At 45.5% G+C, this 15,420-nt stretch overlaps 1 protein-coding gene across 6 annotated transcripts in view; it reads left to right on the plus strand.

Annotated features, from left to right (window-relative positions):
* The first annotated feature begins 5,331 nt into the window (after positions 1–5,331).
* dock6 (dedicator of cytokinesis 6) overlaps positions 5,332–15,420 on the plus strand; it is a 49,971-nt gene continuing 39,882 nt past the window's right edge. For 4 of the 6 annotated variants that reach the window (XM_072676552.1, XM_072676547.1, XM_072676548.1 and 1 more), the window contains exons 1-7: positions 5,342–5,578; positions 10,014–10,101; positions 11,747–11,922; positions 12,191–12,259; positions 12,506–12,632; positions 13,384–13,596; positions 15,230–15,315. In XM_072676552.1, the coding sequence (XP_072532653.1) occupies positions 5,529–5,578; positions 10,014–10,101; positions 11,747–11,922; positions 12,191–12,259; positions 12,506–12,632; positions 13,384–13,596; positions 15,230–15,315 (809 nt within the window). In that variant the 5' untranslated portion in view covers positions 5,342–5,528. Of the gene's footprint in view, positions 5,579–10,013; positions 10,102–11,746; positions 11,923–12,190; positions 12,260–12,505; positions 12,633–13,383; positions 13,597–15,229; positions 15,316–15,420 lie in introns of all 6 variants that reach the window. The other 2 variants (XM_072676551.1, XM_072676550.1) reach the window with 2 other exon arrangements.

The following is a 15,420-nucleotide window of genomic DNA, read 5'->3' on the forward strand; positions in this document are numbered from 1 at the left end:
GTGAAATTCAGCAAAGAAATGGCAGGGAAATTGAATCTGCTTTCAGTAGAAGATAACAGTGAACAATTCTGCCGCTACATTTCTCCAGAAGTCTGCATTATCGATCCTAACCATTTAATTATGCAGAAATGTTGAAACATCGGTGGAATTCCCTTCCAGTGACCTCAGGAAGCAGACAGAACGGCTCTGCCCTTTTCAGCTTTGAGAAATGAAACATGGAGCTTCGGTGAGGAAAAGGTCAGGATCTGCTGGTCTTCATTTTGTAGGTTCTCCCTGTTTTGATCGTCTTTTTCTACACAGTCAGAGCAGTTTTGTCCTGATAATGTACGAAAACCAGCTCGTACACACACATTCCTTCAGGCCAGTGCGGACTACTGTAGTGTGGGCTACCTGCAGCAGCAGTAGCAGCTCTCCGTGGTGCTGAATTAATGGGCCAGGCTGCTGAGCTGAGCTGTAGGGAGGGGACTGCCAGCGCTGTGTGGTCATACTCCAGTGAGTGTGGGGGGAAGGGAGCCACTTACAGCAAGGAGAAACAGAAAGCAGGAAGGTTTCACTATCAGCTCACAAACAAGGTCAATACTCCCCCCCCCCTCCGTCAGTGATGTAGGGAACGGTTCATCAATGAGGAAAATACCCAAAACCCAGGATATTTCATCAGACCAGAGAGAAACCCTGATTGATTTGAGTGATTCTACATCATCCCCTCAAACAATAGAGGGATAATCAGTGGGCAGTGCTTCCCCTGTTCCACCTGTCCTTCTGTCCGTCTGTAGTGACTTTAGTGACCTTGAAATGGTCGAAGATTAATCACAGTGTTAACCAGCAATCTGAGAGATCTCTGCTCTGAAATCTGGACAATAGGTGGTTTGGTTGAATCATGACTGGACACCGCCTTTCCATGGCCTTACAGACACTTGTGGTGTATACCGCCCCCTGGTGGCCAAAACGTATTCTTAAAAAAAAGGCAATTTGTGTAATTTTACAGGTGAACATTTTGCTGCTGTTGCACAGAAACCACAGAAACCTCGCATCTCCAAAACTGCAGTTTTACAGGAGAAGAAACAGACTCCTTAACATTCAATTGAAGTCCGTGTAAAAGTCATTTGGAGCATTTCTATTGGTCCATTCATCATGAAAGTTTCATACAATAAAAAGAACAGCTGGTAGATTTGTTTTGATAAATTACGTCACAAAGAGAAAAATGTCAAAGGATGAAAATACAGGGTTTTGTGCTACAGCTGGTTTTAATTGCTTATAAATTAGACATCAGAGGGACGCTTCAGGGGTTTTAATGGTTTAAGTATTTTGGGAGGTTAATCAATACATTTCTATCTATAGTAATGATTAGTCAAGTCCTAATTCCATTGACTATGAATATATAATACAGCTTTATTAGAGCCATCATTAACAGCTCTTCATTCTTTATGTTGGTAAAATGTCACGTTCATGCAGTTTATGTATTTTTGGATCTGTGAATTCTATAAGGATTTCCAGTCAGATGAGAGACGCTGTTGATGTTTTAAGTGAAAAGAAGTTAAACACTCTCTTTATAGAAATTTATTTTTAACCATGTTTTAATAAGGTGTAAATATAAGTGCACTGATTATATGTTCCAGATGTTATTTATATACAGCTGTTTCCAGATCTTGCCTTGACTTCCACAGAGAAGTACTGCCAATAGAATAGGACTCTCTGGAGCAGATAAACATCATGAACCTATTGGGTCCATGCTGCCTAATAATGCCAGGCGTGGGCTAGAGGGGTATAAAGCCCCCCAGCATTGAGGAGCTGTGGAGCAGTGGAGGAGCTGTGTTCTCTGGAATGATGGCGGTGGAGCTCCATCCAGTTGGGGAGTTGGGGATGATGAGGTGGGGTGTTGACGTTCTGAGGGACGGCCCTGTCTGAGCAGTGTCTGGGTGGTACGCTCTAAGTACTCCTTGACTTGTAACAAGAGTGGAACCCTTTTGGTGCCATAAAGCAAACCAGTCATTATAGAAACATCTACAAAGGAATTTAAATGACCTCTCTTAACTAGACAGAGAACCCTGTATCCAGCTAAATGGTTATCTGAGTAGTAACGGTTCTATTTAGAACAACTGCCAACCCTTGAAGTCTCTTACTGTGTTATGCACATCTGTAGCTTGACCTCTAATGGCCTTAGAATGCCCTTCAGATTGATGGCCTGGTCAATGATGGTCAATGGCACTTAATGGAGTTAAGAGGTAGATATCTAGAACTGTAGATAACTGGAGCTGCAGATGATTCTACACTGACTAATAAACTTCACCGTCCAACCGAGCCTGAAAACCTTCTTTGGTCTCACCTCAGATACAAAAACATGAGAAGTTCTTCAGTCAAACCCAGAGATCCAATCAGATGTATGTGCTTTTGATCAGATCTCTGACTACTGCTGAAGTAAAGTATCTTTCATAACCTTACTATTAATATCTCTTTATACGACAAGTGATTCCAAACTTTTGAACACTAGTGCAGTATGGGCCAGCATAGCTAGCTGTGCTTTGAGTGCTGGTGTGCTGGTCACTTGCAATGGATACACTGATCACCAGCAATGCTCAGCTACAGCTACAGCTACAGCCAAGAAAGCCCTCTTCTATAGAGGGACCATAGAGAGCATCCTAAGCAGCTGCATCACTGCCTGGTTTGGGACCTGCACAGCCTCTGACCGCAAGACCCTCCAACGCATTGTGAGGACAGCTGAGAGGATCATCGGAGTCTCTCTCCCCTCCGTCATGGACATTTACACCACCCGCTGCATCCGCAAAGCAACCGGCATTGTGGATGACTCCACCCACCCTTCACACAGACTGTTCTCCCTCCTGCCATCAGGAAGAAGGTACCGCAGCATCCGGTCCAACACGACCAGACTCTGCAATAGCTTCTTCCCCCAAGCCATCAGACTCCTCAACACAACTCAACTTCTGACCTGATATCTTTTCTGCTACACGCAAACACACACACTCTCTCTCTCTCTCTCTCATTTACCTCAGATAACATGGGAAGCATTTTTGCACAAGCATTGCACTAATAACTTAACTACCTCACTGGACTCAATATTTATACACATTTCATAATTTGCACACTACCCCCAATTATTTATTATTCTCTGTCTGTACTGTGTTGTGTTGTCTGTCTGCTCTTGTATTGTGTTGCACTTGTGTCTTGTATGCACTGTGTCTATGTTGCACCATGGTCCTGGAGGAACGTTGTCTCGTTTCACTGTGTACTCTGTATGTAGCTGAAATTACAATAAAACCACTTCACTTGACTTGACTTTCTGTTCATGTGAAAAGCTAATCTGAGTAAAGGAAAAGCCCCTCAGTGTGAGCTTCCATCCAGGTAACATTAGTGCAGGTCTTGCTGCACAGTAGAGCAGTGCACCACCACTCCAGGGTCTGCTAAATCTTCAGGGGTTTTAACAATCCTATAAGCAGTTCTCTCAGATCTCTTCCAGACGTCAACTGGATCTCTCCTCATTTCTTAAATATACTGTAAATCAGCCGAGGATGCTCTGCTATGCTCTGCTGGTCTCCTCCTGCTCTGTGGGCATCAGTTATGTTAACGGTCAGAGAGCTCAGCAGCTGCTTAGAGGAGCTTTGTGTTTTGGAGATCAGTTTACATTGAAGTGTCTTTGATATCATGTGAGTACGCTTGGTATTGAGTGATTGTGCTTATTAGGGGCTAGGCTAACTGGGGATGTAGATGTTCTAGAGAGACTCTTCTTTCCCCACTGTGGGACTAATAAAGGATTATCTTATCTAAGACAGAAGGACGTCAAACAATTTCTGATTAAAATCAGTAGCAGCATGAAGAACTCATTTATTCATAAATTTCCTGGATTAATTAAACCGGTCAGGTTTGGGAGCTGATGTTTTAGGATGTTGTTTGTGATGAAGGTCTGCGCTCACACATTTGCAGTTGAGGTCCTCTTCACGTGCTTGTGCTGTTCTATGGAATAAGCCATTGTGGACCCACTGTCTCTCAGTTTGGCTGGAATCTAAACTATGTCAATGCTATGATGAACATGAGCCGATATAAACCGAGCCGAACTCGTCCTCTCAATATCTCTCAATATCTCTCAATACCCCCCCCCCCTTTGTCCCCTCTTAACCTGTCCGTTGTCATTAGTCTGCAGTTTGTATATCTATGTAGTCTTTAACTTTCTTTACTTTGTGTTTTTCTTTTACTTAGCAGACATTTAAACTAATCGTTTTTGGGGTTAAAAAACATTGTTCATTGTTTAGTTATTGATTTATTGATTAGTTATTAAAGTGGGTTTTCCAGGTATTTTGGCCCATTCCTCCATGCAGATCTCCTCTAGATCAGAGATGTTTTGGCCACATGATATTCTCCCAATCCTCTTCTGGATCATCCATATACTCTCTGGAAAACTTCAGACGGGCCTGGACCTGTACTGGCCTAAGCAGGGGGACACGCCTGGCACTGCAGAATCTGAGCCCTTCTTGGCGTAGTGTGTTACTGATGGTAGCCTTTGTTACCTTGGTCCTAGCTCTCTGCAGGTCATTCATCAGGTCCCTCCGTGTAGGTCTGGGATTTCTGTTCACCGTTCTCATGATCATTTTGACCCCACAGGAGGAGATCTTGCGAGGGGCCCCAGATCGAGGGAGATTATCAGTGGTCTTGTATGTCTTATATCTTCTTACAGTTGCTCCCACAGCTGATTTCTCACACCAGCCTGCTGCCTGTTGTAGAGTCACTCTCAGCCCGGTGCAGGTCTGCAGTTTCTTCCTGGTGTCCTTCGACAGCTCTGTGCGCCACCTAGCGGCCTGCAGTTTAGAGGGAATAGGTTTGGGTGTTGTGACTGGTTGTGAATAATCAGTAACAGATTATTTAATTAATATTATTATTATTAATATGATTCAAACCACTATATTAATATTGAATCATCCCAACGCCACAGCCAACCTCACTGCTTTTTAAAAATAAAGCAAATAAATGTATATTTTGCCACTTTTAGTGAGATGCTTTGATAAAGGCCTTCTTCACGTCACTGCTGCACTTTTTAATGTACGGTGGAACAGAGGACTGGATAAATGAGAGGGAGCTGGGTCTGTCGAAACCGCCTGCTGGCCTGGCTGTAGCGGCTCCCTCGGTCACACGGTGTCGCCTGTTCATCCAGGAGCTGAAGGCAGGTGCCAGAGCCGCTACTGGGGGTGGAACCAGGCCATGCTGGCAGATGCAGGTCCAGACAGTAGAAGTCCGCTCCGGGATTTTGTTCCAGCTGCCTGGGCAGGGTCAGGGTTCAGCAGCGCTGCCCAGAGAGCTGGAACAAAATCCCGGAGCGGACTTCTACTGTCTGGACCTGCATAAGCCACCTCTGAGACCGTGGAACCGGCCCATGTTGGTCCCTAACCGCTAGGAGGAACCAGCAACCAGCTCATCCTGCACTGGACACAAGGAAGCGATGTCCGAAGTAGCGCCCAACAAATAACAGCGACCCAACTTCGGAGAGAGGAGAGTTCTGGAGCTGCTCTGCGGGCTCGGACGGGATGGCGAGTCTAGCGAGCGAGCGGAGAGCGTTTGCTCACAAGATAAACAGGTTATTATTATTATTATTATTATTATTATTATTATGTGTGTGTGTGTGTGTGTGTGTGAGAGAGAGGGAGCAGTGGGAGCAGTGAGGAGGTGAGTGGCCCGGGCTGAGTGGCCGCTGAGGCTTTTGTTTAGCCCGCAGAAAAGGCGCCGGAGTCGGATGCATCTGAAACACGGCCGGCTGCTCTTATAGCCACCACACAAACACGCCATTACTGAAACACGGCCGGCTGCTCTTATAGCCACCACACAAACACGCCATTACTGAAACACGGCCGCTGTTACCCGCCTGATCAGGCAGGAAGTGGGAGAAAGGCTCCGGCAGGTTCCCGGCTGCTGCCTGTGCTGCGCTAGTTCAGCTAGTTCAGCTAATGGGCTGGGGCAGGGTGTTTACCTCAGACCCGCTTTACCTGCCTTTACTGGTTCAAATACGTTTCTATTCGTGGATTCATTACTGATTATTAATCATTAGTCTGCTGTCTATATATTTAGCTAGTTAAATGTCTGTATACTTTAATAGAGCCTGTTTATGAAGCCAACTCTCTCAGCCCAGCTGCTTCCCTCAGTTCTGACAGAACATTAGTCATTCATTTCAGACATTTAGGAAAAATAAGTCATTCATTTCAGACATTTAGGAAAAATAAGTCATTCATTTCAGACATTTAGGAAAAATAAGTCATTCATTTCAGACATTTAGGAAAAATAAGTCATTCATTTCAGACATTTAGGAAAAATAAGTCATTCATTTCAGACATTTAGGAAAAATAAGTCATTCATTTGATAAAATAGGTAAAAAGAAAACGTCATTTTTCGACAAAATATGTTCGATTTCTGAACGGTCTCGAAAAACCATTATCATTAATGTGGGACTCCAAATCAAAATCATCCAAAAATAATTCTTTCATTTGGTAAAATAATTCATTAAAATGTTATTATTAAGAAAAGGGTGAATAAGTGTGACCAATTCAACACACTCAGAATCACCAGACAATAAGTCATTATTATTTTGACAGACTTGTTGTTGTTGTTGTTGTTGTTGTTGTTGTTAAGATTAGCTCCAGACAAGTCTTTAATTCACTAAATCAAAATAAACAAAATCAGTCATTATTATTATCAAAAAGAGTCAAAACCTCAGAAAATATGTCAGTGATTTATTACTCTCATTATTGTGGTGTAATGGTCACAATCTGGAGAAATTAAGCTAAAATTATATTTATTTTACATTCATCATAAAGCAGTTTAACTTTTCATCAGACACACATGACAGAAATCTCCATAAAATAAGTAACAACAAAATCATCAGCTAAAATTCAGCTGAACGTGACTTAACGTATGAGTGATTGTTTTGGCGAGCTGGGGGAACGAGTCGGTCGTGGTTCAGGTTTCGTTCAGACCGGTCAGTTCATTAATAGACGCTCTTTTACTTTCGCTCGTAATGCAGAAGAAGGAAACGCTGGAAGTTCTCCTTCTGAAGCTGAACTCTCCTGAACTCTCCTCCCTGCAGTCCGGACAGTCCCGAGGCATGCAGGTGAACGCGTTCCTCCCCAGATCAAATCTCTGAACACACCTGAGCCAGGTGTGACGCAGTGTGTGTGAACCCAGGACCTGCACTGCCTTCACATCATTAGTGCGTCCTCACGGGTTGACCAGGCTCGCCGTCCCGCTGTGTGGTCTGTTCTAAAGCCGGTTCACCATGATGCTGTTTGTTTCCGTCACCTTCAGTAATGTCCCCCTGTCTGAGGCCCGCTGCATTGTCTCCAGTGCAGGATACAGGAAAGGGTGTGCAGTCCGTTCCCTCTGTTGCTGCAGCGGGCTGGTTTCCTCTGGAAGCAGGAAATGGGCTGCAGGCCTGCATGAGCGTATAGACCACATCAGGATACGTCAGAACTGTAGTGCGGGTCAGGACAAAGGTGAATTCTTGAGGAAACTCTAGCTACTATTGCAGCAGAATCAGTTTCATGATCAACACCTTGCAAAAAAGTCATTCTTACAAGTTATGAAGCCAAAATCCGGTCCCTAAATTTGACGTGCTAGCTGAAAGGTGGTCCTGTAGCGGGTGGGCATGGGTTTACACACTGTTTAGTGTTGGGGAGGGTATTAAAATAATGATAAACAGAATGTTGTTAAGCTTGTTCTCATGTTCGTGTTCCTGCTGGTTTAAAAGTGGGCTGATGTTTACTGCTGATCTGCTAAAGGTGAGGGTGCACCAGCTCCACCTGCTCCGTTGCTCAGGTCCTCGGCGTGTACCGATGTCTGTGGTGTCCGTCAGTGATGAATGTGACTGAACAGCTGATCTAACAATGACAAGCAGTGACTCCTTCTCTCAGAGGCCGTATCGCCCAGCCTTCACAGCTGTTCCCTGTAGCTGTTCACAGTACGGCTGAAGGATCGTTCTACTCCATAAGACCTTTTCTGGCCTTCACTTTATCATCGCAGGAAGTCGGTTCTTGGCCAACTGCAGCGGTGCTGACCCCTAGGAGAAGGGCCCTTATCCGGTCCCCGGGCCTGCTCTCCTCTGGGCTGTGTTGAGTGGGTCTAGGACAGATACTAATGGTTAAAGGAACAGTTTGGTGAAAAGTTTTCAGAAGAAGCTGATCAGCAGAGACTTTCTTAAATTTGCTGATGCCGCTAACAGCTGGGCAGATGTGTGATGCTGTGTGGATGAGTACAGCAGTTGCAGCTCTAAACTCACACACCTGAAGAACCGTCTTTAATCATCATTTATTAAACAGAATTAATAGAAATATCATTTTCCTGTGAGGAGAAAGTTCACCCCCACATTTATCACTCCTTCTAATGTGTAGAATCAGAACCAGGAGCAGAAGATCAGCTGCAGATGATCAGAACATGGTTGGAGAGGATTATTCTGGAGGAGTCTGTCTGATCTAAACCTCAGACGTTTAGTCTGGTCTGATCTTGATGGTTGAAGTGAGGGGTGAAGAAGATCACCATGCTCAGATCCAGAGAGCTCTCTGAGGCCTTCAGGAAGAAGGGTGGAGATGCAGAGGAGTCTGGGAAGGGGTTTAAACTGATCTCAGAACAGTTAGAGATCAGCCGCTGTTTCACTGTTCACTAAATCATCTACAAGAGGAACAGCTGACCAACATGACCAGATCAGACCATCCCAGCAAGATCAGCCCAGCAGCAGAAGCTCAGGATGAGTAAAGAAGAGTCCAACAGTCCTAAAATCTCCTCACAGGATCTACAGGTAGATCTCAGCTCAGCTGATGTTAAAGTTCAGCTTCTACCAGCAGAGAGACACACAGGTCAGATCTTCAGGAGAGGAGAACAGGAGGAGGAGCTCTTACTGTAAATAAAACAGTCCTAGTGCCTGAAGGTTCTGTAGCTTATTGCTGGGCCGGTTACTGCAGGGAAACTGGGGAAATTGGGGGCTGTGTTTGGGATGAGAGGGAACGGTTAGAGTTTTGGTGAACTGCTCCTGTAGGGTGGAGAGAGCTGGAGAGCTTTGTGTACCGCGCTGCTATACAGAGCAATCCACACACACACGGAGAGACAGCAGGGGTTTATCACAGGCAGTGTCAAAGGGGAAATCTGGCAGCTGTGTGTGTGTGTGTGTGTGTGTGTGTGTGTGTGTGTGTGTGTGTGTGTGTGTGTGTGTGTGTGAGAGCACACTCGTGTGACCGAGGCAGTTTGTGAGGGAGCAGCTGCACACAGTCTTTGAAAGGACGAGGAGGGCGCGGGGTTGCTGGGGCTTTGTTGGGGGCCGGCCTGTTCTTTAGCTGCTGGGCTGTGAATGGGCAGAGCTGTGGCATCGTGCCTGTTTCTGCTGGGACTCCAACGTCCCTCAGAAGCCTCCGCTTTGGAGCCTTTTCAGAATCGCCGCTGCAGTGGCAGCTTGGCAGCGTCTGCTTCAGTCTCATCTGGCTGTAGATGGTTCATATTCGGGCTTTAATAGCTGGTAGTTTGTTTGATGGTGTTTGGACACGCTCGGCACTGTTCTTCTTATTCAGGCTGATATTTAAACACGGATTATTTAGGTTTAGATTTAAACGTTTAAATGTTTCAGATCATCCAGCTAATTTTAAATCAGATAAAGACAACAGGAGTAAAAACACCCCCCATCAAAACCTGTATCAGCCATGGCAAAAAGTAATCACCCCCCTTAAACCTGATAGCCTACAGCTGATTATGCCACCCTTTGCAGGAACAGCTGTGGTCAGAAGTCTGTGAAAACTGTGATGGCATAAAAAAGTGGATACTGCCCAACCCCAGTCCAAAAGTCCGAACCCTCCAGAACACACTGCAGATGAGGTATAAAAAAGTGGATACTGCCCAACCCCAGTCCAAAAGCCCGAACCCTCCAGAACACACTGCAGATGAGCCGAACCAGACCAAAACAGTGTGAAATCACACAGTCATTCATATTCTCTCTCTCTCTCTCTCTCTCTCTCTCTCTCTCTCTCTCTCTCCTTTCTCAGGACGGTAGCTGCAGAGGTCAGAAAGCAGGTCTCTCGTGAGTATGGCTCTCCCCAGCTTTCCAAAAAACGAGCTGGAGCCCATCAGCAGGTGAGTTTCTGTTGTTTCTGCTTACCTGAGCCCTCAGGGGAAGTGGTCGATGTAAGGAGGGGGGTGGAATTGGAGATTATGCCGAGTGTTTGCTTTGAAAACAAGCTCGGATGAACGAAGGCCTAATCTGATACTGTAGATCATAATATCAGCACATTGGTCACGTCAGTCTGGAAGCTCCTAGCTTTTACTTCAGCCTCTCTGCTACACCCCCCCCACCTCCCCTGTGAAAATAGTAAAGCCAAGGACTTTATGAACAGTAGCAGGAAAGGGAAGTGGTAATTATCACAGACCGCAGTCGCTTTCCCTTCTGCCCACAGATTCTCACTACCCTTACTCCCTCAGTCTCAGATTTACTGGTGAAGGTCTCTTTCAGGTTCAGAGTCCAGTCTGATTTATTTGTGTAGCACCAAACAATAAATAAACAATAAACAAACAGAACAATTAAAGCATGTTATCCCAGGTATGCTGCGGTGCAACGACACACACAGGGTGTGGTGCTGCACTTTTTAATTTTAATAAAAAAAGGAAATTCACATGTTCTTATTTTCCCTGACAGATCTTCCAGAGGCAGGTTATCTATGCCCTGTATGGTTTATTGTACTCCAACCTTTGGTGTACTCCTAATATTAGGGATGGGAGAATTGATAATCTATTTCACCGTATCGACTGATTTTCGTTCCAGTACAGTATCCAAACACTGCTAACCTCACTCTGAGCTCCACAGTGTGGTTCTGTATTGGCTCTCTCAGCTGGAGCTCGGAGTTCCACAGTGTGGCTGATTCTAAACAGAAGCCCTGCAGGACGAATCCTTACCGAGTAAAGCCTGGAATAGTTAATGTGGCATCCAGCCCCGCCCTCGAACAGTATTTGTGTTCGGACAATCGAACTGAAACATGATTGCAGATTGGTGTCGGCCTCAAACACTGATCAGTCGATGTGTGATTATTGAAATTTCCTGTATATACATATCTATATAAAACAGAAAGAGAAAACATTGCAATGTCAGTTTATTCCCCCTGATATTGTGCAGCCCTAACTCCACACTGCAGGAGAACTCTCTTTGAGCTGGAGGCCAAAACCATAGAAGGAACCAAGACCCTTCTGGTCCAAACACTTATTATTGATAATTACTGATAAATGATAGAAATTCAAAGACTGATGGTGTTCCAGAGTTGTTCTTTAGATTGTAGATTTAGCGTTTGTGGTGGTGAGAACTTTAACTAAAGGTAAAGGTAAAGGTGCACGTATTCGTCACTGTACAGTGTGGACTGTACAGCGAAATGTGTCCTCTGCATTTAACCCATCTGGTAGTGAACACACACTCACACACACACATGTGTTAGGGGCAGTGAGTACACACACACACCCAGAGCGGTGGGCAGCCAACTCCAGCGCCCGGGGAGCAGAGAGGGTAAAGGGCCTTGCTCAAGGACCCAACAGTGGCAGCTTGCCGAGCCCGGGAATCGAACCCACAACCCTGTTATCGATATCTCGGTGCTCTAACCGCTGATAGCAAAGGGAGAAGAACAGTGAAGGCTGTGATGAATGAAGGCATTCAGTAATAATCAACAGATCAATCAGTTATAGAGAAGATTGGTAGCTATTCCTGCCGACTTGATGTACTTGTTTTTGTGTGCTTCAGGTGCCCCTGACGGAGGTGGTGGAGCCAGTGGACTATGAGGAGTATGTGAGCAGTCACGCCCCCAGCCCTGAGCCTGGACCTCTCAGACAACTACTGGAGTTCCCTAATGATGACCTGGAGCTCATACTGCAGGAGAGGGAGTGCACAACACTGGAGCCAGCACTGCCAGAGGAAGAGTGAGTGAGCCCTCTTCTCTCTCTCTCTCTCTCTCACACACACACACACACACACACACACACACACACACACACACACACACACACACACACACACGCACACTCTCACAAGCTCTCTACTTGTTCACAATACCCTCCTTGTGCCTCCCCAGGTAAGCAGCTAAGCTGCTGATTGTGGATAAGCTCTTCTGTCCTGCTTATAACTGTATTAAAGAGATTAGGGTGACACTTCATAGCCGCTCTGACGCAGTGTTGTTTTGTGATGCAGCACACTGGATCCGCGAGTCAGAGACGCACTGGGGGCGTACACAGATGACTGGATCATCATTCAGAGAAAGTAAGTAGGAGAAACTGGTCTGGTAAAAAAGTTCTCCACCCAGAAAAGCATGACCAAAAAAGATCAGGTTTGGGCCAAACCTTTTACCTGCTGTGTGAACATACCTTCATTGTTCAGCCCAGTTCATGCTTTCCCTGCTCAAACACTCCTCCTGAAGCTCGTTACAGGAACCCTCCAGCACTGATACTGAGGAGCGCTGATGAACGCTGCTTTAAAGTTTAATGATATTGTGGTGTGTGTTCTCAGGTATCAGCGCTACAGCACCATGCAGACTCCTCACAACACAGAGCGGCAGAGGGAGAAACAGAGAGGTCTGGTCAAGCAGACGTTTGAACTGGATGAAGCTGCTGCTGCTGAACGGCAGGATGATCAGGTGCAGTTGTGCTGGTCCAGGACTGTCAAACTCCCTTACATGCAGTCCAGTGTTAACTGGGCCAGGAAACCCTACAGCCCTTCCACGTTTGTAAAGAGGCTTGCTTATAGGAGGTGATTCCTGACTTTTTAATGAAGAATTAAGAAAAGCATGCTAGAGTGAGAACTGGACTACTGACTTAACCAGTGGTCTTCACACCTTCTCCTAGACCTTGGATCTGACCCTAATACATCAGCTGATCCAACTAACCGCAGCCCTCAGAACTGACAGAACGCTCTTGTTGCTGAATGAAGTCAAATCCTCACAGCAATGCTCCTCCTCCAAAATCTAGCAGAAAGTCTTCTTCTCTGGACAGTAGAGACAGTTACTCCAACAGAAGCAGGAGAAACAGTGAATGAGCAGGTGTCTAAATACGTTTGCCCGTATAGTATAGCTCTCTGAAGAACATTAGCTCCTACAGATCTAAAGAGATAGACATTCACTATATGTTCAAGTGGCTTTGGAGTAAATAAATAAATGTTGGCATGTGTTTATAGAGATACGATGACAGAGTTTGTTAGCAGTGTTAGCCTAGCGTCTTCTGTCCTAATCTAAAGAACGTCACGTCAGATACCAAACATCCTGGCTTATAAATCTGGGGTCAGAGATCTCTCCTGATGGTTTGATTTTTCACTGAACCGTTCCTTTAACAGTAATATCAGTGTGGCGAATGCATCGATGGTTATTAGATGATGTGCTTGTTTATGTGCAGGACGACTCTAAGAGGAGGTCTGTGTCTCTGGACGACACCCCGCGGGGCAGCTGGGCCTCCAGTATCTTTGACCTGAAGAACTCGTCCCCAGACGCCCTGTTGCCATCTCTGCTGGAGCGCACAGCTGCTGAGGACATGGACCGTCGCAACACAGAGAACCGCCAGCAGGGGCGACACCCTGACTTACTTGGGCTTTACCCCACACCAGACGAGGTTAGAACAACGGAGCTGGGAGGTCTGGTCTTGTCTGCTCAGATCCGCCGTGGCTACGGGGTTTCGTTTAAACCAGGCAGGAGCACACCTGCTTCTACTGCAACAACAGGGGCGTCTCAAAGAAACCTTATTAAAGGCTCCATTATGAGAGCTAAAGACATGCTGGTAAAGTGCCGGGATTGTAGTGTGAACAAGCTTCAATATTATTGATAAATATAGCATTGATTTTATTGGCTAACAGGGAGCTAACAGCAAAACGGCAGCAGTGTAAGCTACCTTCTATTTCTGTAACTCGCCGTGTGCATTTTGAGACCCATCTCTGTTTTACTCATGCTGGTAAAAGACTGTTTAAGGGCTGCAAACCAATGTGAGTAATTGAATCTGAATCTGAGATTTTTACATGATAAACATAATTACCAGCCATCCTGTGCACTGAGAGTCTGTGGCTACAGTAGCTTTATAAAGCATACTGTAAATACCATGTCTTCTCTGGTTCTTTACCCTGTGTAAAATCGATCAGTAGAATCAGAATCTCTTTTTCACCAAGTATGTCACACATACAAGGAATTTGTCTTGGTGAGAGCAACATGTATGACAAGTAACAACAACACAGAACACAGATTATTTACAGTCTTAAACTAAAGGAAAATTACACTAAACAGTAAATAGGACAGGGGATAAATTAAAAAAGTAAAAAGTACTAAAGGTAATAAAGAGCTGAAGAAGCTGAGAGATGTGAAACAGATTTAGTTGAAAAATATTATATATAGAAAGTTACAGATGACCTGAATATTTACAGAAAGAGAACATCTGTACAGGAGTGCAAATAGCAGAGTGCAGATAGCTGTTCAGTCAAGTTTGGTATCTCAGCTGTATGTTTTGAGGTTTACAGTGGGAGGTGTCCACTGTGGTTGAAGAGCGCTACAGCTCTGGGAAAGAAGCTGTTAGCATGACGTGTTGTGCTGGTTCTGATGGATCGCAGTCTTCTACCAGAGGGGAGTGTCTGGAAGAGGAGGTGTCCAGGATGTGAGGGGTCAGATGTAATCTTGCCAGCCCGCTTCCTCATCCTGCTGGTGTAGATCTTCTGAAGTGATGGCAGGTTACATCCAATGATCCTCTCTGCTGTCCTGATGATGCGCTGGAGTTTGGCTCTCTCTTGTGAGGTGGAGGAACCAAACCAGATAGTTATGGAGGCTGTGATAATGGACTTGATGATCGCTGTGTAGAACTGGATCATCAGGGTCTGTGGCAGGTTGAATTTCTTGAGCTGTCTCAAGAAGAACATTCGTTGTTGAGCTTTCTTGGTGATGGAGATCATCATCAAGAAAGCTCACAGCAGTAGCTGTCAGATGTCAGTTCACCCTTCCCAGTCTGATAAACCTTCTTCAGAATAAGGCATCTCTCAGCTGCCTTTCCTAGAGCATGATTGTGTCCGCTCATTAGCATATCCACTGCTGGTGCCTCTTTATGTCTGTGTACACATTGCTGTGAAGCCTGTGTCAACGTTGCCATGGCACTGTTGCTGTGGAGCTTGCTGTATCATGCTGTGTGTGTGTGTGTGTGTGTGTGTGTGTGTGTGTGTGTGTGTGTGTGTGTGTGTGTGTGTGTGTGTGTGTGTGTGTGTGTGTGACAGGATGAGGCCGTGGAGAGGTGCTCAGTCCCAGAGGTGCCGAGAGAACACACAGGACAGAGGATCATGGTCAAATGTCTTTCTCTCAAGTGAGTCTGCCTGCTGTCCAATCCAGACCCACTCCCCACACATTCATTCATATCATTCTCCATATGACGGGGTGTAACGGATCAGTAAACCACAGTTCGGTTTGG

Source organism: Salminus brasiliensis, chromosome 3 (genome assembly GCF_030463535.1).
Source record: "Salminus brasiliensis chromosome 3, fSalBra1.hap2, whole genome shotgun sequence".
Lineage (NCBI taxonomy): Eukaryota > Metazoa > Chordata > Actinopteri > Characiformes > Bryconidae > Salminus > Salminus brasiliensis.